The sequence below is a fragment of the Polypterus senegalus genome, chromosome 1 (assembly GCF_016835505.1).
Source record: "Polypterus senegalus isolate Bchr_013 chromosome 1, ASM1683550v1, whole genome shotgun sequence".
Classification (NCBI taxonomy): Eukaryota; Metazoa; Chordata; class Cladistia; order Polypteriformes; family Polypteridae; genus Polypterus; species Polypterus senegalus.
The window spans coordinates 331,413,973-331,440,370 of NC_053154.1; the positions used below are offsets into that span (position 1 = coordinate 331,413,973).

At 46.9% G+C, this 26,398-nt stretch overlaps 1 protein-coding gene across 19 annotated transcripts; it reads left to right on the forward strand.

The window, feature by feature from the left end:
- Positions 1-26,226, forward strand: LOC120516578 (troponin T, fast skeletal muscle-like). 19 transcript variants are annotated; one of them, XM_039738497.1, is made up of 16 exons: positions 1-153; positions 3,476-3,518; positions 3,989-4,002; positions 4,867-4,881; positions 7,257-7,298; positions 9,751-9,768; positions 10,288-10,308; positions 11,364-11,382; positions 13,266-13,311; positions 14,309-14,425; positions 15,153-15,230; positions 16,870-16,983; positions 20,776-20,885; positions 21,104-21,194; positions 23,518-23,558; positions 25,882-26,226. In XM_039738497.1, exons 2-16 carry the CDS (start codon positions 3,499-3,501, stop codon positions 25,916-25,918), a joined length of 783 nt encoding a protein of 260 aa, XP_039594431.1. In that variant the 5' UTR covers positions 1-153; positions 3,476-3,498; the 3' UTR covers positions 25,919-26,226. The 19 variants fall into 19 exon arrangements, with proteins under 19 accessions (XP_039594431.1, XP_039594282.1, XP_039594291.1 ...); XM_039738348.1 differs by lacking the exon at positions 23,518-23,558 and adding an exon at positions 22,696-22,736 and having other exon boundaries at positions 65-153; XM_039738357.1 differs by having other exon boundaries at positions 66-153; positions 9,754-9,768.
- The last annotated feature ends 172 nt before the right edge of the window (positions 26,227-26,398 follow it).

Consider the following 26,398-nt stretch of genomic DNA (forward strand, 5'->3'; position numbering starts at 1 on the left):
CTTCTCAGCTCACGTCGCCGGAGCTTCAGCCAATAAGATCTCCGGACAGATCAAATATCACTATAACAGGAGGACTTAACCGCCCTGGCAAGTGGAGAGAACCTACGGCCAGTCTCAGCCACCAGGGAGCTACCTTCGTTCATCTTTTGTCAGGTAAGAAAAGCAGAGGAACGAAACGAGAGGGCCCGTCCACTGAGGCCACCAGCGCCCAGTCCTGTGGGCGCAGGTCAGGCATGTCCAGGGCCAGCAGGGGGATGAAAGAAGGAAGAGGAAGGACAGCTGAGTCAGCCCGGCAAACTTTAGGATTAAGGTCACACAAAACTCGTAAAACTGACATCGAGCATTCACCTCGTCCGTGTGGAGTTTGATAGAACTTTGGAAAATCTGTGAATGATTTCAGGGTACGTGGAGATGAGAGGGGAGCAAAGATGAGGGCAATCTGACTTGGCTTGATCTGTCTGTCTGTTACACAGTGATGTTCACTGTCTGTCTACCTGTCAGCTATATAGCGCCTTTCCTATCTATCTATCTATCTATCTATCTATCTATCTATCTATCTATCTATCTATCTATCTATCTATCTATCTATCATGTACTACATCATGCCATTCCTATTTCTGTCAGTTATATAGTGCCTTTTCTATCTATCTTACTATATCATGTTTTCTATTCATCTATCTGTCTGTCTGTCTATCTATCTATGTATTATATAGTGGCTTTCATTTCTAACTATCTATCTCAGTTATATAGTGCTTTTCCTATCTATCTATCTGTTATATACTGACTTTTATCTATACATATATCTATTATATAGTGCCTTATTATCTATCTATCTATCTATCTATCTATCTATCTATCTATCTATCTATCTATCTATCTGCCTGCCTGCCTGTCTATCTGTCTGTGCCGCCTCTCATCTGTTCGCTTTGCTTTTCAAAATATTAATTTGAAAAAGGAAGATAAGATCACGTCATATCAAATGAGCTTCTTCTTCTTCTTCTTCTTCTTCTTCTTCTTCTTCTCTTCCTCCTCCTTCCCGCCAATGTGAATATTTCTATCCTCCTGAGTTATTCTAAGTCCCATCCGCATCCTGTGAGTCACCGGGAATGGTGACAGCGCTCCTCTGAATGTGTCGCCTCTCTTCTGCGACATTGACCCCATTAGCCAGGGCAGTGCGGGCTTAAAGCAGGACAGCTGGGATCGCGGGGCCACTTGATTCTGTAAAATGTCGCGCGCCGGTGCTGCAGGTGGGGTGGCGGGCCATGTTGCTCAAACTTTCCACAATCGAAACAGCACAAAAATAAATAAATCAATCAGTAAAATCAAGTGAGTGAAATCGCGCTGAATCCTGAACTGCACGTCTGCGCCTGCGCTTAACGGAGATGCGGGCACCGTAAATTTGCCGAGTCGACCGTTCTACTAAAGCGAATTTCGCTTGTTGTCTTCAGTTGAGTTCCGTAACTCAGTTTGCAAAGGACGCTAAACATTTCTCAAGTCGCAGGCTCCAAGAAGCTGCGTGTTCTAAAAGTAGCGGTTTAAATGCGTCATGGATTACAGGTAGCAGGTGACCTTTTTCAGATAATAATAAAGATAATTTCTGAAGCTGACCTTGAATTTGTTTTATTTAAGAGACCGTCGGAATATATTATTATAAAACATACTACATATGCATTACGTTTGTTACTGTCGTACTATAGTCTGACTTCCTAGCATCCCCCGGCCAGCTAAATGTCATTACATTTTAATACCGCCAGCACTTAAAGCACATATCACGTTGCACAGGAATTCGTAGCGACAAGCAGTCCTAACATGCAACGCATTCTTCTGTGCTTAAAAATAAAGCGCGTCCGTCCAAAATCCGATCGCGCGTGCTCGTGAACGCGCACCTATATCCCGTCCATAAGGCGAGCTCGTCCACACAAAACCGGAGCGTCGGTTTATTAGGTGACCGCGCGTGCCCGTGAGCGCGCACCAATACACCTTCCATGAGGTTAGCGCGCCCCTTAAAAAGCAGGCAATGAAAGAGCGCGCGTCCTAGAGAGCAATTCAAATCAGTTCAGTTTAATTCAGTTCAATTCATTTGTTTTCGATTGCCCCAGGTAGTGAATTAACATTTGTACGAGGTGTGTATGTTGAATGGATAATTTAATAAATGGACGATGCACAGACATCATTCAGTGTTAACAACTATATAAACATGTTCAAAAAAGAAGTTTTGAAAGTCAAAATAAAGTTTAACATTCACTGAGTGCGACTTGGTCGTTATGTCCCTTTGATCCTGAGGTGAGGTCAGCGATTTCCGCGTATCGCTCTTAACGGTCACAGCTCACAGTTCCAAGATAAGGTGCGCTCTTATCCGGCTGTCCTTTATCCACATGCACGTGCCGTTTTTTTATCCCGTAGGTATTGAGAGGTTTAATAAGAATACCGGACGCGAGAATAATGAAATAAGCCAAAGTGGCTTTAGGTGATCAGTGGTCGGGGCCTGCCAGTGGGCAGTTATGTCCCAATATGGCAAGAGAATGAGAAACGCGAGAGCAATTCTTCCATAACAAGCCGAGCTGAGAGCGGGAAATTTGATCCACGGGTGACTTGTGAGAGACGGGCCCAGCTGTCATCATAACCGTGACATCTAACGAAAGAGAGGAGGTGAAAGGCATGAGTGGGCAGAAGGGTCACCTGGAGAGGATGGCCCTTATGGTCAGCTTTGGTTTTGTATTCATTACTGATGGAAAAAAAAAACAAAAAAAAAACAATTTTAGACTAAATGGTGCTGCTGGTGATGCTGTGGTCAAGTGCCACCCGAACCTTCAGACCACACATGTGTCACCTTCAAATGAGCGTAAACCTTTAAAGGAGTCCTGCACGAAAAATCCCGAAAGTCTAACATTTCTTTATTAGTCCGACTGTGACCCTCTGGGCAGAAGCGCCCTGTGCCCCTCTCATTGCACACGAACTAACGACACACCGCGGGTGGCTGATGTCACCCAAGGCGCTGCACCAGTGCACTAAAGGCCCAAGAACAAAGGTACCTGAACGACTCAGGTGTCACCACACTCGGACAAAATGACAAGTGAGCCCCCCGCGCGTCTAAAAAGAGCCTTGGAGCAGAGGGACGAGCGAACTGGGATAAAGCGTCACTCGGAAAGGCAGGTGCGCGACACGACGTGTTCTCAGAAGCGCGACGGCTGTGCGGTAATCCTGCTGGTCCTAAAACTTAAAGGGGTGGTCTAAAAAAAAAGAAAAGGGACACTTTACACACTTTGACTTCTTGTGCGCTCTCATTGGTCACTGAACGTCTGATTTTCTACCAGGCGTCTTAGCCGCCGTCGTGTGGATCCGTGCGGAAGGGGGCGGAGTCAGTCAGCTTAAGACGGGTCACCTCCTCCTGCGGGCCAGTCACACTTTAAAAGAGACCCCCGGGCTCTTCGGTCCAAGTCTCACAGCTGCTTTTTCTCTTTCTTGTGCCCTTTAGGTGTTCCGAGGTCCACCGCCATCATGTCTGACACAGAGGAAGTGTAAGTACTGGCAGATGAGCAGACCAAAGTCAGGCTTTAATGTTTAAAAAGAAATATAGAAGTGTGAATTAAAATGTAAAAGAGTACAGGCCTTAACTTATTATTCAATTTCTAAGTGAAAACAGAAAGTATCAGCATATTATTCATATTCATATATTATTATTATTATTATTATTATTATTATTATTATTATTATTATTATTATTATTATAGCTACTGCACATTTGTTCCTAGGGGATATTTAAAGTATTTTTGTGTTTGTTAAATGTGATAACGAACTAAAATGAGACAAGAAGGGCAAAAAAGAAGATTGATAGCTTTAAATGGATGTGGAAAACAGTATATGATAGACAGATGGATCGAAATGAAAGGCGCTATATAATAGATAGATGGTTAGAGCAATCGTTCGGGTGTTGCAATCATCTGCTTCCTTCCGGTTTCTGATTTTTTGTCTCGCATTTCTTTTTCAGTGATCAAGTCGAGGGTAAGTAGTTTCACTTAAAACTGGATGTCACGTGTCTGTTCAATGCCGTTTTATGTCATTAGATTTGTGATTCCGGGTATTCGTTTACTTTAACAGCCCACTTTGTTCGTTCACGTCTCTTGTGTGGTTATAGCGCCATCTAGTGTTCATTTTTATTCTTCACTTGTCTGAATGTTCCCGCTTCCCTGATTTCAATTCGAGCGATTCCAAATGTTTTTTATTTTTTTATTTTAGGGGGATTGAAGAATTGTTTTGGGGGGCAGGAGGGTATTTTATCAGTCAAAGAGAAGCCATTATTGTGGAGTCTTTCATTCCGCGTACTTTGTGCTAATAGTGTATAACTCGTGTATGTCCTTGGACAGGTAAGTGCTGGACGATAGGTGGGCTCAGGTGGGAATCCAAGCCTCGTGCTTTAACTTTGCTTAGTTGTGGTCGGTGTGGCCGAGTCGCCCCCGTCTATTTTTGGATGTCCTTCTCAATGTTCAGCGCTGCGGGCTGTCCCATTCAGAGCAGAAAGCCGCCCTCTTCTTCTGTACCTCGTAGCCTGTTGTTTCAGCCACCCAAATCCGCCATCATTTCCATCATAGATTGGGCTTGTCACCAGGTTATGGGCTTACAGAAGACCGCTGCTTTCCAACTGCTTCGCTTTCCAGGCTCTCCGGCATCGCGCTGGCTGCTTATCTGCCCACTCTGGAGCCCGCCTGGCACTCGGCCTTGGGCTGGCACCGCGGAGGTTGCATGCTGGGGACAACGGCGTCTTTTTCTATTTGTTGTATCCAAGCTGTCACATTTCCAATGATCTACCACTCGGATGCTGTATGTTAATTGTGTTATTTTGCTGCTTTCTTTTATGGAAACATGAAGAATATGAAGAAGAAGGTAAAGCCACCCCTGCCCTTCCTTTCTACTGACCCTAATGATTTAATTATTTAACTTTTGGACCATCTCGTGTAAATTAGAAAAAGGAATGCTTGCTCAGGTCTGCTTGCTTTGTCCGCACGTTGACCGCATGTGTCCGTCCATCCATCCTCTCATTTCGTCTCCGCGCCTCACCCGCCATTCATTCCATTGTCTTCTAACGAAGGGCTTGAAAAAGCCGACGCTCGTGTGTGTGGTGGTCGTTGTGGTGGTGGTGGGTTTGATCTCAGATTTAATTGCATGGATGGAGCGGCCCGCCCAACCAAGCCCAATATACAAAGTGAAAGAGTCAAACCAGGCGACAGCTCTGGCTGGCGATCACGTGAACCGTAGCGTCAAGGCGCTATACTCGGGTGGCATGTTGGGTTTTTACACCCTGCCGATGGTGATCACGGTTCAGCAGTTGGACTCTCCGCCATCCACAATAACGGGGCCTTCAGGGTCACCTCAATGTCCTACCCGTGTCACCGAGAAGTCCATTTCAGCGCGTAATAGTTGGTGGTCTCCGCTCGCGGCTTTATATAGCGCCTTTTATACGTCACTGCTTATCATTGACAAAGCAGGGCCAGTGCCACGTGAGCCTGAAGGTCGTAAAACTGACTGTCACTGACTGACTGACTGACTGCGACAAGGCCCCTAGTGGTTAAACAGGCCTCACAAATCACACACACGCATCCCTAAGTCCGAGTCCACACTACCAGGGTTTCGTTTGCCGTTTTAAAATTAAATCGATCTCCCTCCACACCGGCGTTTTCACAGAAAGTATCTCCGTCCCCATTAAAATGACCAAAATGACGTAGTCGTAGGCCCACAATGGGCATGCGCACATCAGCAGAATCGTCCTTAAGGGACACCGCCGGCCACGGGATTTCCCAGTCGGTAAACGGTTTGCCTTTTGCGCACAAAGGACGAATTCACGTTGTACAAAACACAACTTAGAGGCACACAAACGTAAGGAACACAACGACTGCCACTGAGGGCCGCTGAAGGTCACCCACCTTCGTCCGCGATATTTGGCGTTCATCTGGTAAAGGGTGACCAATCAGAGAATGAGCTCCCCAATCAGGGCGGGGCCACGTAATGAGCACGAGCCAATCAGAACGCTATCCGACTCTGCGATTTCATATTCCGATGCTGAGGTGGCGTTTTCAGAAGTGCTCGACTCTGGAGGGCGTTTGTTTTTAAGTCTCTTTTCTCTGAAGTTTAAAACACTCGACGAAAAAGCGAACATGGAGGCTAAACGTCCGAGTTGTCAACCAAAAACGTAACCGTGTAGACGGAGCCTAACATGGCTGCTCGTAAAGAGTGCGGAATGAAACGGCATGTGTTCTCTGCGAAAAGGCGCTATATAAAATGTCACCCATCAGTGAGCTGTCACTTCAGTCTGAACTCTACGCTGCTTTGGCGACCTTAAGGAACATTCAAGCATTTTGTAACATTAAAGGCATGTTGGGTCGCCCCCTAGTGGTTGAAGCCTTAGGCAGTAAATCATTAGACCGCATGTTCAGGTGCCCCGCCATCCGTGCCAGTTTGCATCATTGTCATTGGCCAAGGCACCCCTTTGACCACCCCACCTGCGAATGTATTAAAATGCTTCACTCAAAGTGAAAGGCGCCATATAGACCCCCCGGCCCCTGCTGCATTTCGTCGTCACTGGCCAGATCTCACAGTAAAGAACATGGAAGCTCCGATAAGGCGCTATATGACATAGCAGGGTTAGTGCCTCGGCTCCCTGTTCTTCCATTATGAAGCCCACTTAACCAGTTCAGGGTCGTTTAGCACATTTAGAAACCCCCCAGCCAGACAAATGACAAAGATAACGGATTTCTCACCTGATCCCAGTTTCTTGCTTTCCCAATTGTCCCCTTTAATATAGCGCCTTTCACACCGAGGTGGGTGGGCATGCTACGTATTTTCCCCTCCGTCTCCTGTCACCCTTTCCGTACTCCATTCAGCCCGCTCGAGTGCCATGGTGGTTGTTGGGGGGGGTCTTCAGACCAGTGGGCTGTGCAGTGGTGTCACCTGTGTGACTTGTGCCGTGTCCCCATGACCCTAACACCGTCCCCATCCTGTGGTGTTCACTCCTTGCCGCATGTCAGGGACTCTGTTGTCATGTCTGGTTCTCAGTAACCTCTCCGTCACCTTCAGACCTCATCCAGACCCTGTTGTGTGTGCATGGAGAGGGCCACGCATCCCATACGCGATCACCTGAGTCGAGGCGTCACCATTGTCCATCCGTGTGCAGAGTTGTCCGTCCTTTGTAAGATTCCGGTGCTCTCTTGCCTTATTAACCTGCTGTCCTTTCTGTTCTCTGCTGCTTGCTGCATGTCTGTTAGCTGAGGAGGAGGCACCCGTGGAGGAGGCCCATGCCGAAGAAGGTATGTGGCTTGACATTCATTTATTTCTTCAATCCTTTATTCGTTCATTCGTCCTTACAGAGCAGAGCTCGTATGTCAAGTTCTTAGCAGATGAGACTCCAGATCTCCTCTTCATAAATCTGTTGGCAGCATTGCACAGTTCTGGCTTATTAGGAGCTGCTAAGTAGTCAAAGTGGGGGAGGGGGGTGGGGGATATCTGTATAGTGCCTTTCATGCTTACTTTCCTTGTTTAAAATGCATACTGTGCTCAGCTAAATAAATGCAAAAGAAATGAACTGTGTGCCTGGCGTTTGCTAGGTTTGTAAAAAGACATGGCTGTCGACGCCACCCCCCAAATTCCCCACTGCAGGCTTTCATCTTGACTCAACATTAATGTCTTTGTCGTAGTGAAACTGGGCCCTCCACTTCCCAAGAAGGGTCACTGGAAGGAACCCCGGGCGCTTCTGAACGGACAGCGAGCCACGCGGACATCGTACCGTATATAGAGGGCTGATGTAATACCACCGACTGCCAGCAGGGGGAAGTGTCAGCCACGTTAAGAATACGGAGAAGCGCCCCGAGATGAGCGTTTAGGGGAGACTCAGCGCTACTTGTCCCCGTGTCAGCTGATGACATATCTGTAAACGAGCAGGGGACGAGTGTCCCTTCAAGTGAAAGGTTAGAAAGATCGGCCTGGGAAAGGAATGACACCGCGAGGGCGAAGCGAAGACAAACGGAAAGTGTGAGACGCGAGTGGCACAAGCGACATAAACGAAACGCGATGGGCGGAGAAGGTGGCGACTGATGTCCAGAAACTCGAGGTAGATAGATAGATAGATAGATAGATAGATGTGAAAGGCACTATATAATAGATAGATAGATAGAGTGAAAGGCACTATATATAATAGAAAGATAAATAGAAAGATAAATAGATAGATAGATAGATAGATAGATAGATAGATAGATAGATAGATAGATAGAGTGAAAGGCACTATATAATAGATAGATAGATAGATAGACAGATAGATAGATAGATAGATAGATAGATAGATAGATAGATAGATAGATAGATCTGAAAGGCACTATATAATAAATAGATAGATAGATAGAGTGAAAGGCACTATATAATAGATAGATAGAGTGAAAGGCACTATATAATAAATAGATAGATAGATAGATAGAGTGAAAGGCACTATATAATGGATAGATAGATAGATAGATAGATAGATAGATAGATAGATAGATAGATATGAAAGGCACTATATAATAAATAGATAGATAGATAGATAGATAGATGAAAGGCACTATATAATAGATAGATAGATAGATAGATATGAAAGGCACTATATATAGATAGATAGATAGATAGATAGATAGATAGATAGATAGATATGAAAGGCACTATATAATAAATAGATAGATAGATAGATAGATATGAAAGGCACTATATAATAAATAGATAGATAGATAGATAGATAGATAGATAGAGTGAAAGGCACTATATAATAGATAGATAGATAGATGAGAAAGCACTGCCCATAGAAATCACTATACCATAGATAAACAGAAAGGTACTACATAATTAAAAACATAGAAAGGCACTATATAATACACTGCTTAGATAATATAATTACATAAATGATCATAAATATATAATAGAATTATAATACACATACTTAGATGATTATGAAAGATGCTATGCAGTAGAAAGATAAGTACATTTAAAGGCGCTATAAAACATTACTAGAAAGTGCTTTATACACTAATGTTTACCTGATGATGAGGGTGGCAGTCGTGCATTTGCTGGCGCCACCATGGTGTGCTGCTGAGTAGGGCACCTCCTGCCGTGCCACCAGTGTGCGCGCGTGGACAGCACGGTACGCTGCATAGGTAGATGGGTAGATATGAGAGGCATTACATGATAGAAAGGCGCCATGTGTTAGAGAGGTATATAGAAAGGCACTTTATGGTACATAAGTAGAAAGGCGCTATATAATTAACAGAGAGAATAATTCTGCCCTTTTCTACCAACTCGAGAGTCAATATGGCAGTCTCCTTAACAGAAAATATGAACTCCGCAGTCTGTGCAGAGGAGCCCGGGGTTGCTCTTTTGCTCTTCTCTGGTGGGCTGCAGTGGAACTTCATGGCGAAGTTCATGGGGGGACTCGACAGAATGTCCTCGTGCCAGAGCTCCAGTGTGTGACCTCTTTATTGCGACAGGGTGGCTCAGCCCGCATGTCGGTGCCCACCTGCCGGAGCTTTTGCTGATGTTTTCAGGGGGTCTTGACATGGGGGCTGGGGGTGTCGGACCCAGGCGGCCCTGTTGTTCAGTACGCCGCCGTGGAGGTCCCGCACGTGTTGACTTTGCGTCAGGCTTTGCTGCTTTTTCTCTGATGGCGTTCCTGCCCTGGTCCATTTGCCAATAACGTCTGTTTTGCTTTTGCTTTCATTGCTTGCTGCATGTCATGTCCAGAAGCCTATGAAGAGGAAGGTACGTGGATGTGATTTTTATTTTTTTTTTTTGTTACGTTTTAATTGCCTTTAATTGTCTACTTGAACTGCCATGAATGTGGTGCTCCTCAGCCATTTGCAGTCGCCTCTCGACCTTTTCATTCTAACCAAACCGTCCCAAGTCCTGTGCGCCGCTCATTCTCCTATAAAAACGGAGTAACTGTCCTCCCTCCACACATACTGTGACACTTTACGTGTCCCTGAGCCTCCCCTTCAAAGATGGCTCGTTGGTTCCAGCCAATCTCTGCCTCGTTTTCCTGGTGGGCTTCACGCTCACGTCAGTTTTGCGCCCCAGTTCCTCCCCACCTTTCTGGCCTGCCCTGCTGGCTCTGCCGTCCTGCGGCTGCCTGTCCTCCCGTGTCACTCTTCAAACGTGACGTGACGTGACGAGCGCCTGGCATGTGATGAAATGTTGAAGAGCTTTCCTTGCTCAGGTCTGACCTCATTGCTCATTTCTGCTTTGCTTCTCTTTTGCTTTGCATGTGTCGCCCTCGTCCAGCTGGAGAAGAAGAGCACGATGGTATTTTTGGATTTTCTGCTGCGTTCTCCTGTCTTTGCATTGTTCTGGGCTAGTTGGGGTGGTGGGCTGGGAAGGGGAAGCCCAGAGGGAGGGGAGATGTTTCATTTGCGGAGTCAAGCTGCTGCTCATTGACTGTGAGGACCAGACAGACCGACGCCTTTTGGGGGGCTTCCACGGAGCGTGCCCACCTCCAGAGGCTCAATTGGCTTTGTCCACTCGCAAGTGTCTACATCCACACAGACTCACTGGCCCAGTTCACTGACCGGTGTGATGGTGAGTGTGACACTTTCTTAATCCCATGAGCCTCTACTGTGTCCTCCTTCATGCCGAGTGACCGCAGCCCAAGCCCAGGTGACTGAGTGACTGGACCTTACAATGTTCTCCACCTTGTACCCGATGCCCCTGAGTGATTCCAGCTGTTGTGCCACACATGTCACATTTTGCTGACACCTACACCCTTATTGAGAGTTGAACTGAACGTTCGTGAAGAGGCACCTCCCATGTCCAGTGCCCGCCCCCGTGCCAGTCAGTTTGGCCTTCCATTGGCATCGGCCTCACATGACTGTTGAGTTTGGAAGCTGAGCAGCCTGGGCATGGAGCTCCATAGGCGGCTGTGGTTGAGACCTCAATGAGCAGCAGAGCACATCCGAGGGGGGCTGAGGACGGGGGTCCCACAAACTGCCTTATAACCCGAGTGTGTCTTTAATCTCGTGCCACTGGTTTTGTTTTAATTCCAATTAATCTGATGGTCTTTGATGTCGGGTTTGATGTCCCGGTTTGCACACAACAATAACACAAAGTGTTTCTCTTACCAACTTTAATACGTCAAGTGATGGAAGTCGTCTCGTACTAAACACGAAGACTGGCGTGGGGTCATCGGGACAAGCGGGCCCTGTGAATGGTGACAATACTAAACACCTGCCTTGTCTCCTCTCCTCCTCTCACTAAACCTTTTAATCCCCGTCCTTGTAGCGCGGTCGCCGCTGTTTGTTCCTTCTGACGATTTTTATGCTTCTGTTTTTTTGTTTTCCTCCATGTCTGCTGATCCAATGAAGAGGAGAAGCCAAGGCCCAAGTGAGTCCTTTGAGTTTCATAAACTGTTTGGGTGAAAAACGAGAAAGAAGTGCCGAGCAGGTTGGGCCTTTCACACGTGCAGAACAACAAGTACAAATCTGAGTTAGCCTGGGGGTCCTCATAAGAAGGGTCATAATGGCAGACGGGCACAATTAGCCAGAAGAGCTGGGCACAGATTTGAAAAAGGAAAAGGTGGCCTTCCATTGATAAAGTCTAAATATTCTCAGTCGTAAGAGAAACCTGTCAGTTGTCACCCTCTGATGTCCACAGAGGACAAGCGAAGGACCAGAAATCAGAAATAGTGACAGGGAATGACAAGAACGATGACACACTGACTACAACTGATGGCATCATAAACCGTCATTAGGATGGAATGATAGATAGATAGATAGATAGATAGATAGATAGATAGATAGATAGATAGAGTGAAAGGCACTATATAATGAATAAATAGATAGATAGATAGATAGATAGATAGATAGATAGATAGATAGATAGATAGGTAGAGTGAAAGGCACTATATAATGGATAGATAGATAGATAGATAGATAGATAGATAGATAGATAGATAGATAGATAGATAGAGTGAAAGGCACTATATTATAGATAGATAGATAGATAGATAGATAGATAGATAGATAATGAAAGGCACTATAGATAGATAGATAGATAGATAGATAGATAGATAGATAGATAGAGTGAAAGGCACTATATAGATAGATAGATAGATAGATAGATAGATAGATAGATAGATAGATAGATAGATAGAGTGAAAGGCACTATATAGATAGATAGATAGATAGATAGATAGATAGATAGATAGATAGATAGATAGATAGATAGAGTGAAAGGCACTATATAATGAATAGATAGATAGATAGATAGATAGATAGATAGATAGATAGATAGATAGAGTGAAAGGCACTATATTATAGATAGATAGATAGATAGATAGATAGATAGATAGATAGATAGAGTGAAAGGCACTATATTATAGATAGATAGATAGATAGATAGATAGATAGATAGATAGAGTGAAAGGCACTATATAATAGATAGATAGATAGACAGATAGATAGATAGATAGATAGATAGATAGATAGATAGATAGATAGAGTGAAAGGCACTATATGATTGATAAATGAACAGATGATACTTTATTTGTCCATTTTGTATTTTCTGTGTTATCCCGTCAAGTCCTACCAGTGACTTTGTATTCACGTCAGGCCGTCACACTCTTTAAAGTTCTGGTTCCTTAATGGCTCTTTACTGGGCTGTGTGCTTCCATGGCACCATTGCCTTCCTATGCCGTTGGTCCTCTGGGCTTTGAGAAGGTTCCTCCTTTGTGGACGAGACAGAAGTCTGTGATGTCCAGTAGGCTCCCCAGCAGGTGATGGCAGATCATGAAGGCCAGTTCTGAACCTCAGTTGCTGTCTGCAGTCCGAGTTCTTTTCATATCCTGCACATCCGGTCATTGTCATTGTCCCATTTTGGAGCCCCTTTCAGATTTAAATTAATCAGAGTTCTTTCTGGACCCTTCATGGTTGTTTTGTGACCCAGATGTTCCCCTATGACATCACTCTGAAGAGCCACCGTGGTTTTCCAGGATGTATTTCATTTGCTGTAGTATTTTGTGTAAAGGTCTAAAGGTCAATGACCCCCAGATGGAAATGTCCCTTTTTGAGGGTCCCTGTGGTCACTCACACACTCCTTTGAAGCTCGGCACACTTCACTGACGTAACAGGCTCTTGATGTGACAATTTTAACTGCCACTCCATCACATTCATGGTGCCGGTGGATATTTCTGCTGGAAAGATGGGTGGGACTCGGTGGGCTGCAGGGTCCCAGTGACTTTCCTAACCCAATTTTCTCTCCTCCTACAGGATGACCGCTCCCAAGATCCCAGAGGGCGAGAAAGTCGACTTTGATGTAAGTTGCTGATTTGCGCTCAAATGAATTGTCATCTTGATCCCGAGTGCCGCTGTTCTTCTCCTACTTTATGATGTCCTCCTTTTCTGGTTTAGTCTCCCAAGTCTGTCACTTTTGTTCCAACTGAGTTGTTAAAGTTGGTAACGTTGTGCTGCAAACATGACAAACGTACTTTTAGGGTGACAAACTGTTTGTTGTTGGTTTGTTTGCCTGGCCGTGCCGTGTCACAGAGTGTGGTGCACCCCCAGAAAGTGACTTTGAAGGCATGTCGCCGTTGACCACCCATCGTCTCTCATCATCGATGGGGTTCACTTTCAAAAGATGTGGTCTGTGAAAGGCGCCATATAATCCCAGCCGTGCACCCATTTACTGTTCTCGTCACTGAGGTGTTTCTGCGTCTGAGAGATGCCAATGTGGCACCACAATTGTATGGGTGGCAAGGGCCCATCCAGCACGCCGCTGCTTTACGCCCCCCTCTTACCTGCTGGTGAAGTCACCTACTTGATCTCACATCTCAGCTCTAAAGATCAGCTGCCCTTCACCTTCAGAGACCCAAATGTCCCCAAGGGGAGACCTTAAAGCAGGGTGGAGGGTGTCGTGAGTGTGCACCCCTTGCTGCACCTTTATCTTAACTGAGGAGCTCACTGTCACTCCTCCACACTCCACCCGCAGTCATCAATGAAACGTCTTATTGTCCTCGTGCTGAAATCACCAAGGGGGTCCAAGCCATACCAGCCCATAATAAGCAAGAACCCCACCACATCTGTCTGCCCACTCGCTTTATGACACGACGGGGTCTCTGCCCACTGAAATGAAATGTTGGAAGATCTGAGGAGCTCATTGAGTCACCCAGGGGCCATCATGGTCAGTGCCCAATGGCAGACGAGAGATGGCCGCATCACCGTGTGGTTTGTGTCCCACACGATCAGTACAAGTGCGCTCTCTTTCTTCTTTCTTTCTTTCTTTCTTTGAACCGTGTCTGTTTTTCTTTCTTTAGGACATCCAGAAGAAACGTCAGAACAAGGACCTGGTGGAGCTGCAGGCCCTCATTGATGCTCACTTTGAGCACAGAAAGAAGGAGGAGGAGGAGCTCATCGCTCTGAAGGACAGAATCGTAAGAGCGCTTGGCGTCACCCGGGCTGTCATCTGAGAGGGCCAATGGCTGCTCTGCTTTAGTAATCTGCCTGCTGGCACTCTTCTGAAGTTTTTTGGCCAAATCTATTTGAGTAATGTGCTGGGCTCTCCACCGGGACAAATAAGGGGGGCACAGGGTACAGAAAATGGATGAATGGTGACAGATAAGGCATCTCAGGGAGCCTGTGAAGGGGCGCCACCTCCTGGCCATTCTCTGCACTCACGCTCACCCCCTGGTGGCGAATGAGACTCAGGACTGTTGTGTTTCTGAAGGATGTTGCCCTCGGCCTTTGTGAGATGTCCCTTGAAGGGGTACTTTGGGTGGGTGTGGTAAAGGAGAGGAACGCCACGCCTGGGTGTGTCACAATTTGGGAGGTTCTCGGGGTCAGTTGTCCTCCATTGTCATTTCTTAGCGTTGTTTCTTCTTCTGGTGTGTTGAGTGGCGATGGCTGACTCTTCAGCACAGCCCAGCTTTCTACTTATGTAGACTTTGCATTAAGGTGAAGCCCTTGGGGGGTCCATTGTTAAGTGGTCCAGCTGAGCTCAGGTGGTCATCACGTAGAACTTAGAAGATCCCACCTAGACAGCGAGCTGGTGCTTCAGGGCTTTGCATTGGACTCCCTCTTTCACTGGCGTGGATGTTCTGCAAACCTGGAGGAGTCTAATGAAAGGACCACCCTGGCTAACTCGCCGATTTCTCTCCACAGGAGAAGCGCCGAGCTGAGAGGTCCGAGCAGCAGAGGATCCGAACAGAGAAGGAGAAGGAGCGCCAGGCGAGACAGGCTGTGAGTGGACCGTCCTTCATCCTGTAGACTCCTCTATGAAGTCTTCAGATAAACCGTGTCTGCGATTGTAGGGTCCGCCTACACGATTCGCCATTACGGTGGGCTCAGTTGGCTGCTAAAGGTGGCCATGTAGTCAGGCTGGCATGAACTTCATGACTCGGGGGTACCCGGTCAGCACCCTTGTGCCATGGCACTCTCTAGTTATTAGTTGAATATGCCGTCACCTGTGTAAGAGGAGGTGCTACGGCCACTCGGACCCCAGTTCAGTCCAGAGCTGGCATCGTCTCTCTGCAAACTTTTAGTTAGGCAGCCAGGTATCTTGAAATGACATTGGGACAAGCGAGGGTGCCATGTGTGGATGGCATCTCCTCCAGGGTGGGTTGCTGCCTTACTCGCCATACTTCTGGGACCAACGGCGAGGCCTGGTCGCCCTGGTGGGTTCAGTCAACAGTAGTGGTCAATATGGGACCATGTGACAAAGGCAGAGGAGTGTAGTGACACAAGTGAGGACAACATCGAGTCCTCGTCAGGCTCCTTTGGGTAGCTAATAGACGTTGTCTGCCTCAATGTCACTATGTCACAGCTTGAGGGTCCTGGCTTGACGCCTATGACTCATTCCCAGGACCCCTTTGTCACTTCTCCACTAATGAGGCTGACCGCCTGCTCTTCAGACTCATCCTCTTTATAACTCCTGGTTCTACAATGGCAGCTTACTGGGTAGTGTGGCACCTCGTGGCACTTGTAACAGAGCCGTTTCATTCTAAGATGGACTAGACATGAATATGAAGAACTCAGGTCTCCATACTGTGAAAAGAATCCAAGTGTGTGGACGAAACACAAGGGTCTCGTGACCTGTAGGTGACCGAGCAGGGTAGTGACAGATCAACAAGACCCGGGGATTGTGTGCCACAGGAGACCATCTCCTAAAGTCACAAAGCCACTGGTATTTTTACAAACCAGTTACCATCTATTCATAGTGATTTACAGATCTTGTTAAAGATCTAAACAAGTTGAAGTTCCCTCCAGAACCTTCCTATGATGGCTGTCTTGGGCACCCACCTATGCCACCGCTCTGAGGGTCCACCCTGGCACCTTTAATATTATTCAGAGCTCTGTATGATGCATTACTGGATTACCTTAATGGTAATGGTGGATATTTGCACGTTCACCACCTTAGCTGAGATGGTGGAGGTTAGTGTAGTGACGCACCACCTTTAGCATGGGAAAGGCGCTATATAAATGTAGTATTATTATTACTCCCAGTTGCCCTGTGGTCAGTAAACTTGTGCCTCCAGTTCAGTCAAAAACTGCCAATGCTGCCAAATACTGGCTTGGCCTTCACACTGACCTTCACCTTGAGGTGCTCCCTAGCTGGGGGACCTCCAGAGCCACCGATGGCTCCACCAACCTCAGGAGTAAAGGCGATGGAAACGGCCACCTCAATGTTTCCGTTATGCTATTAATGTTATGACGCGGCCGCCGTGGCACAGCCAGCGCGTCCTCGGGTGCCACCGACAGTCAATGCGCTCTGTTGGACGTTTTCTTGTCAGGAATCCCAAACTGGGGTCCACCAAAGTTGTCCTCCCCATTCTCCATAAGCCACTTGAAAGTCACTTTCCTTCTGTCCCGTGTCCTACAGGAAGAGAAGGCACGCAGAGAGGAGGAGGCAATGAAGAGAATGGCTGATGACGACTTGAAGAAGAAGAAGGCTCTGAGCAACATGGGCTCTCAGTACAGCAGCTACCTGGCCAAGGTAAGGGGGCATAGGGGGCACCACTTGGCTTGAGTTCATTGTTCACATTATGGATAAGTAAAGATGGTGTAACAACCCAGGGGTGCGAGAAGGAAAGCGGTGCTGGTGGTGGTGGCACTCTGCCCCTAAACGCATCAAACTGCTGAAATCGCCAGCTCCTTCCATGCCCACCCTTCGATGTCACGACTGCATGCACCCCCAAGTGCCACGTCCAGTGCGCTGGCGTTCTGTCATTTCTTGCTTCCTTATGCAGTTGGAGTCAAAAGGGAGACAAGCACAATATGGCAGAAGTCGCGCTTCATAGACAGAAACGGAGAAAAGACCCTCGAAGACTGAGGTGTCAGACACTTCTAGAAATGGCCGAACTGAACTCCATTTTTGTGTTGTGAGAAGATGGGAGTGTTGGGAATCTGCCTGGACATCCCTCAGTGCATAAGAACAAATCAGTTTCTCCAAACGTATTCGCGTCCCACGTTACGTTACGTTAAGTGACTTCGAGGAGCCCAACGCTTCGTAAAGAACGTCCGGATTTCCAAAGCGCGCAGTTAACTTCCAAAAAAGTCGGGCGGCGGGCCGTCTCTTTATCTGAAAAGTTTAGTAAACGGAAAAGAAAGCCAAGTAATTAGAATAAAACCTGATAGTCTGGCTAAAAGCAAACTCAAATATTTTACAAGACTTTCGGGTAACAAACGTAAACGTAAACGTAACACACGACAGAAACAAACGCCTTAAAAGAAGAGAACGATGAACGTCAATTTACTAATGAAATGCCGCAGAATCTCCACGATCAGAAAATGCCGACGAAGCAGAAGACAAAAGTAAAATTAGCAACCTTTACGTGCAGCGCGCGATTATTGGATGGCACGAGTCCGTCTGCGCCTATCATCCGGGGGCAGGGGCAGTGCCAGCTGCCACACTTTACCCGCTTCTGTGTCCATCCAAGGCCAGGATCCCAAACGAGTCCCCAGAAAGCTTCAAGTATTCATACAGCAACCAGCAGATGGCCCTCTTTGTGAGGACACTTCTGTCGTTTATTACACGGAGATTTCGTTAGATGTCCCCCAATGTGTGTGGCTTCTATGTTTAGTGTGCGTTAACTTTGACGAACCCCCCGACAGGTTAGACTACCCACCCAACACACACACAAACTCACGTGCACGCGCACACCATCCACTGTGCCACCCGAGCTCCCTTCACGTGGCTCAGTCTGCACCGTATAGCGACGCATGTGACGCAGCTCCGCCCCCTGCAGGCTCCACTGTGAGTCAGGTGATCAGATCGGCTCAGGCTCCTCCCACACTCCACAGACAGGTGTGGATGGTCAGCAGCTTCCCCACGACCCCCCACTCATTATAAATTGGGTTTGGGAGATGGACGGGCGGCTGGCACTCCCTCAATGCCAGCCTGCTCCGTGAAGGGCACGTTCAGAGAAATCAAGTGACCGATTCGTACCAGTCCCCGGTGATGGTATCCGACGGGCGATTAAACACCTGATGTGACAGATGCGACGCCTGCCCTCTCAGCTGTGTCGCCCCCGCGGTGCACTTCAGGAGAGGCAGCAGGAAGCACAAAACGGCGCAGAAGTCCTCAACTGGGAGGACGTGAAAGTCTGAATTGGCACAAGCCGCCCTCATTTATAAGACACGTCCTATTCACTTTGTCCCATTTAAAGACTAAATATTCTCAATTGTAATAGAAATGTGTCATTTGTCACCCTCTGATGGAGGTCCTTAAAACGCTACACCCCCATCACAATTGGAACCCCGCACCTGAGATCGTCCGAAATGATACCTCACAGGCTTGTAACTGACATTTGTCATTTGGAGCCTTCTAGGAGTGGTTAATAGAGGATTAGGACCACCGGTAAAGAATCAAATACCAGAAATATCATCTGATCAGCAACCTCGAAAACGGCATGAAATGAAACCCCAATGTATGGCAGACCCCACCTTTTCAAAGTTTTGTAAAAAGCGTCCCAATCGGGGGTCGGCTGATGTATCTGCACAACTTCAGGTCTTTCTGACATTTTTTTCTAAGACAGCTTTGGTTTATTCCTTATGATAAGGGTGTCAATTTCTACACCAAACATGCTATTAAAGTGAGGGTCTAGATAACGAGATATGGGGGGGAACCCCCAAAAAGCTCAACGTCGTGCACATCTCGAACGTAAGAACTGTCAAATCATATGTCATATTTGGTCTTCTCGTAGCGGTGTGTCACAACACTTGATGTGACTTCCGAACGTTCAGAAGGACTTCTTACAAACACAACCAACCCTCGGACTTGATAGGCGGAGAAGAAACGGTCGTCGGTTACATCAGTAACGTCAGTTCACGGGCACGCGCTCGTGCGCGCGCACACACACTCGCGCACGGACTAAACACAGCGGCCGGCGAGCGGACTTAATGAAAAGTGCAATCAGCGCCGCCAGCCAATCAACACTCTCCTTGGGAGCAACAGGTGATCCAGGGTGAAAGGTCAACGTGCTGCAGCTGGCCTGAAGCCCACCAAGGGTCGGCAAGTAACAAGCGGGGCTTGACAGACTCAATGAGCAGCAGGCAGCCTGTGCGTGTCATAACAGAGAGAGGGTACGACATCTGGGCAGCGCCAACGACAGAATGTTAAAGGGACTGGCGGCGTTATCCATCTTTTGTATTATTTATACCACACGCCAAAATCAGTAGCAGTCAGTTAATCGATGATTTTCTAAATTGTTTTGTCCCGAACAGGGTTTGTTTTGGGGGTGCTGGAGCCTATCCCAGCTATCCACAGAGCACAAGGTAGGAACAAACCCCGGAAAGAGTGCCAGTCGAATGCAGGGCGAAATTATAATGTAAAAAGTATACAATGCCCACGCCAATACGTTTTCTGACATTTTCACATCGTTTCCCAAAGTATCTCCGCTTACACTAAAATCACCCAAAACTCACGTGATGTAGCCGTTTGCTTACACTGGGCACGTGCACGTCGGCTGAAACGGGACGTGTCTGCTGTGCTAAACGCTCGTCTGCACCTTGTGGTTACACACGGAGAGCAGCAATACGACAAAAAAGAAAAATGAGTGACAATTGTTATTGAGAGGAACGCACGAGTACCAGGTGATCAAATTCATAATAAGCCTTTATTATCGTGGCACATATATGATGATGTCTCGCATATTACTTATCAGTGCAAAGCAGAAAGGGATTAGAAAAACTGTAAGGATATAAAGAACATCCATCCATCCATTATCCAACCCACTATATCCTAACTACAGGGTCACGGGGGTCTGCTGGAGCCAATCCTAGCCAACACAGGGCACAAGGCAGGAACAAATCCCGGGCAGGACGCCAGCCCACCACAGGATATAAAGAGCATGCCTCACAAAATGTAATAAGCAGGAGCCAATCAGGAAGAAGCCCCGTAACAAACAGGAGCCAATCCTGAAGAAGCCCTGTAATAAGCAGCAGCCAATCAGAGTGCGAGTAGCCTCCGTGATTTTAAAAGTCTCTATTTAAAAGTGCCAGGCTAGCATGGACAAAAGCATTCTTAACCCAAAATGTAACGCTGTGGACGTGTCCTCAGTCTACTTCTATTGGACAGCAAGTCCCATATCACGATGTCCCCCACGCCGATGGTCTCACAGCTCCATTTCATCTTTCCATGACAGTACAAACACTGTTCTTGAGAAATGACCCATTTATGTGTTGAGGTCACATTAGATCTGGTGATGGGGGGATAGGACCCACTCTGGCTCACCTGGTCCCCCTGAAGTTCAGTAATCTCCATTGGACGTTTTCTATTTGAACGCAGGCTGACCAGAAGAGGGGCAAGAAGCAGACTGAGAGGGAAAAGAAGAAGAAGATCCTGGCAGAAAGACGCAAGCCTCTTAACATTGACCATCTGAATGATGACAAGCTCAGGTAAGCACTGCGCCATCCTGGCCGGGCCACCTTTCGCTGAACAGTTCAGACAACCTGGGGGTCACCGTGACTTTAGGAGTTCACGTCAATGACTTCCTTCTATAAGGGTGGGTCTCAGCTTTGGGCAGCACCATAGCGGGGCAGATTGGGTAGAGGCTGGCCAGGACGGGCATATTAAACTCCTCTCCTTGTTTTGCTATCACCTCATTGTGTTCCAGGGAGAAGGCCAAGGAGCTGTGGGACTGGATGCACTCTCTGGAATCTGAGAAGTTCGATCTCGGAGAGAAATTGAAGAGGCAGAAGTACGAGGTAAATGTTTGGGCCTCAAAGTCAGCCAAATGACAGAGCCTAGCGGTCAGTGTGACAAAGGGAGCCGAGACCTGGCGCCATTCTGTGTTACACTTGTACTGATCTTTAAAAGACAAGTCCAGGTGCAGAGTCAAATGGAAGAAGATGACGTGTTGAAAAGGCAAAGCCGAGTGAGAACAAACATCACGAGGGTTTGCCTGACAGTGAAAAGAAAGAACTGCAACAGTGGGCAGTGCCAACACAGGCGCGTCCTGGCAGACATCTCTAACGGGCCTTAGTGGGCACCAAGGTGGAGGGCCATCTGCTGTGGGGCTGAGAAGGCAGGACCTCATGAGACAGACCCTCCTATAATAGAGATACCTAGAACAGAGAGGTGAAAGGAAAGGAGGTACTGCCATGGGTGAAATAATATGAAAGGCACTATATAACAAGGGCAAGGATAGGAAAGGCACTATGGGGCAGCTGAACAGATAGAAAGATGGACTTGAAAGACACTAGAATGCAGAAACAGAAAGGAATGGCACTCTGAAACAAAGAGCTAATTCTAACAAGGCATTACAGCATATGATAGACGGGCAGAGACATGAGGGGCATTACACTGTAGAGAGCTACATGTGAAAACAGCTGTTAGATAGGCACGAAAGGCACTATATAATAGATGGCTAGGCAAATAGACTGGAAAGGCACTTCATAACAGATTGAAAGGAACTTAAGGATACATGGAGAGATATGAAAGGCACTATATATCACAGGAATAGCCATAAAGAGCAGATGAAAGCTACCACATAATAGATGAGATCGATTTGAAGGGCACTGTGCAATAAAGAGCTAAATATGACAAGAACAATTTGATAGAAACATAGGAGATATATAACAGGTGGACAAGTGGATGGGTTGAAAGGCACTATATAATAAATAAATGGATAGACAGATTGAAAAGGCACTATATAATAAAGAGCAAGATAGATAGGAAAGGCACTATATAATAGATAAATGGATAGATAGATGAAAGGCACTATACAATAGATAGGAGAGATAGAGCATCATAGATAGGTAGAAAGATATTTTTAAAGACACTATATACTTGATAGACAGATTGGAAAGGCACTATATAATAGATAGATAGATAGATAGATAGATAGATAGATAGATAGATAGATAGATAGATAGATAGATAGATAGATAGATAGGAAAGGCACAGCACCATAGCTTGAAAAACATTTTTAAAGAGACTATATACTTGATAGTTAGATTTGAAAGGCGCTATATAACTGGTGGATCAGTAGAGGGACAGGTGGATCTAAATGGCAGTACTTAACAGGTAGAAATGTTAAAATAGATAAATCAACTGAAAGGCACTATATAGAGGACACAGATGTCCTCTTACCATTACTTTTATACTAAGGAGCCTGGTCGGTGTGCCTAGGCACCCTTTTCGGTGGTCAGACCCCCGTGTCCTAAGTGTCCCCCTGAACAGAGCTTCTGCTTTGATTCCCCTCAGATTATCTCGCTGCGTATGAGGGCCGAGGAGCTCGCTAAGTAGTAAGTACGATGTGCCATTGTGGCGGCTGCAGGGCTTTGCCAAGAGCGCATGGTCTGCCCGCATGGAAGGGGACATCTTCAGGTGACCATCGTGACGTGGTAGCAGAGCACAGCTGGGTCGCTGCTGGTTAAGTATGACATGCTCATCTTTAAAAAGACACAGCAGCTCTCCTGGGTGTACCCCCCACAATGCCAGTTTGAAGGTGGTCATGCTGAGAGCCCAGCTCGCCATGGACCCCCTGATGAATGGGCTGTTTAATAAGTAAAGGGGGTGGGGTGCCTCGTGCCCTCTACTTTCTTTTCAAAGCCCATCATATGGTTGCCCTGATTCTCGGATGGATGTTGTGACGTAGCCAGAAGGTGGCGCTCTTGAGCTCGTCACTCACATTCAGAAGAGCACTTTACGTGTGTCAGTGGCACTGTAAGCCTTCTTGGCAGTGCCCACTGTATTTATGAAGCCAGGTGGCCACCGACTGTACAGGCGAGGCTGCTGTGTCTGCTGCCACTTCTTAGGGATGACATTTCCAGTGGTAAGTTGCTGCTTCCGCGTCGCCTGGCATTTCCCATTTGTGGTCTCGGATCCACAGCAGTTGCAGTAAGTATTTCATCTTTGATGCCACTGCTGCCTCGTGCCATCTGTTTGCAGGTGTTGTTTTCCAACTTGACTCTCTCTCTGACAGTCTTACTCAGGATCTTTGTGCAGGGATATAAGGTAAAAGGCTCCTGGAGACCACCTCGGTACTGGCCACTTGAGAATTAAATGGTCGTGTGTCACTTTCAGGTTATCTCCCTCAGAAACCGAATTGATGAACTCCAGAAACAGTAAGTGGACTTTGTCAGCTTTGGGGGAAACAATGGTTTTCAAGTCCAGTCTCGGGGACTCCCTGCCAATTGGGTGGGTAGGGATTTTTTTTTTTTTTTCCATCAGTTAGGTCTATCATTAAAATAAAAGGTAACGATCATATGCACATTCTGCTGTAGTACGTTAGGGCAGGGAGTATTTCCTCGGGGCTGGCACTGAGAATCTGCGTTACTCTGCCAATCTGCATGAAGCTTTGATGTCTGTCAGTCGCATGGCGAGTCCAGAAAAAAAAACGACTGCGCAGTAGAGGCTCGTGTCTGCGTAAACGAGCTCGGAAAGCAAAGGCGACGGGAATCCACTGGGACCTGCAACGGTGAATAAAGGAACCCGAATCTGCCAGGAGGGGGCGCTCTTTCATGTTACAGGCACTCGCGTGAGGCGACAGGCGTGGAGTCTGCGGAAGATAAGCGGCTTTTCACTGCGGCGACACTGCGTGGGGTGTACGGCGTTGAAATAATGACGGGGTGTCACGTGTGCGTGCATATTTATATATCTATAGATACCAACCTGCCTACATCTATTTATTAATAATCATAACTAGCATTATTAGGACATTTTCTGTACAACTGATTTACTACCTACTTACTACTATCTGTCCAGATACTGTAAACATATTTTATATGTCCAAAGATATCAACAGATAACAGACACAACGACAACAACAACAACAACAACAACAACAACAACAATAATAATAATAATAATAATAATAATAATATGGGTAGTGCAGAGCTTTAGGTTTGCTAGTTCACTATTTGTGTGGAGTTTGCATGTTCTCCCTGTGTCTATAAGATTTAGTTCAGTTTTCCTCTCAGTCTCTAAAGATGGGCATGTTGGGCTTAAATAGGTTATTATTATTATTATTATTATTATTATTATCATTATTATTATTATTATTATTATTACAGTTTCCAATTAATCTCGACCTATTCACTCCCTTATGCTGTTTAATAGGTAAAAGCACAATATAAATAAATGATCATTATTTTTACTCTTGTTATTAAGAAGTCAGTTTATGGTATTATGGACTGATGATAACGGGCTTAGATCATGTTACGGACTGATGATAATAATTTAACAACCCAGGGGTGCGAGAGATCAAGAAGTGGACTTGGCGCTCCGGTGACGTTGGCCCTTCCAAGTTTCCTTTCGTTTTTTCGCGGCTGCCTCCTTCTTATCCAAATCCCGCACATCCTGAGTTCACCTCACTGTGATGGCACAACCCGCCGTACCCCCCTCCGCTCCCCAGCCAAGATTGTGCCCGCAGTGAGGGCTGAGCGTTTGGCGCTTCTCTTCAATGCTCAGTCGGTGCTCTTATGGCCAAGTACTGCAGGTGGCCCCGCCCCTCTCAGATTCGGACCAATGAGGTTACAGTAATTTTCTTCACTCTTCGACACGTTTCCGTTAACCTCACGTTGCTTGGAAGGACAAACATGTGATCAGCCCGATGTAAGCGACAGACCTGCCAGCGGGTACGTGTGGCATGTGCACTGCAAGGATTCCGTTGCCCGTGTGTGACGTCACGTTTAATAAAGCCCAAAGATGGCTGTGTGTGCTCGAGACTAAGTGAGAGGGAGTGTGTGTGTGAAAGAGAGGGGTGATCAAGTAAGAGGTGAAACCCGAAGAATAAAGCTGGCGTCACCCTGAAGTCGAGGTGCCCGGTTGGTAAGCATGTAAACAAATCGAGGTCCCTGATAGACAAGCAGGTGAGTTGGGCACTTTTTGTGTTTTACTTTTGTGAGGCATGTCTGCTGCTCTGACTTGACTACTAATTTGACATTCATGGTGTCTCTGCAGGTTGATTGATTCCTAACAGACAACCTCCGTACAGCACGGCACCTTGGGAGTTCTTCCATATGGTGTCGTGTAACACGCACATACACTGTACACGTATGTTATTATGTACATTTACACACACACACACACACACACACACACACACACACACACACGTACATGCTGCAGACTCATATTATTACCCTAACCTAAGAGCACTGGACCCAAACATGGCCTTCATTTGCTCACCCAGCTCTCCTTTTCAGGACACAATCTGCACCCCACAATGCCTGGCATTCCCCTCCTGGGCTGCCAGGTAACTGTTGGCATCTCCACAGGGCTCGGTGAAGTGATGAATGGCTCACTGGCCACCTCCCCTGATGAATGCTTACACGCTGAGCTCAACATCAAAGCACATTCCAAAGAGACCCGGGCAGTGCCAACCTGCATGCCACCTGTTGTGCCCGGTGGCCCCGCTGACATGTTGCTTTTATTTCCGAATTACAGTAGCAAGAAGGGCCAGGCCGCTCGCCGCAGAAAGTAAGCTGCCGAGGGAGGACGCGCCGGACCGGCTGCTTGGAGCCTGGACTGCTGCTTCAGAGGACGCCTACTGGTCACGGCGGGCATCCCAAGCGGGGAAGCTCGTCACTTTGCTATCTCGCTCTCTGCTTCCCGACTTCCGTAACAGAACACGGCTGATTAGAGCCTCCAATCCATGCCTCTTTCCATCTGAAATTGTGTGCTTCTCATCATTTCTTTTTTTTTTTGTAAATAAAGTGTCACTATTCTACTTCTGTCTTCTGACCTTTGATTGATCTCATGCCAATAAAATCGTCCTCAGCCTAAACGCAACTTCGTTTATGTTCATTCCATGGAGGGGGTCCGGGCTTGTGGTCGGCCTGAATGTTTCTTCTCCAAACTCGCCGCCATCTGCATGGACATTCCTGGCTAGCGGACATGTCTCTCAGAATGAAAGCCCCTTAGCAAGAAGGACGTCACCCAAGGTGGCACTTGGGGACCTTGA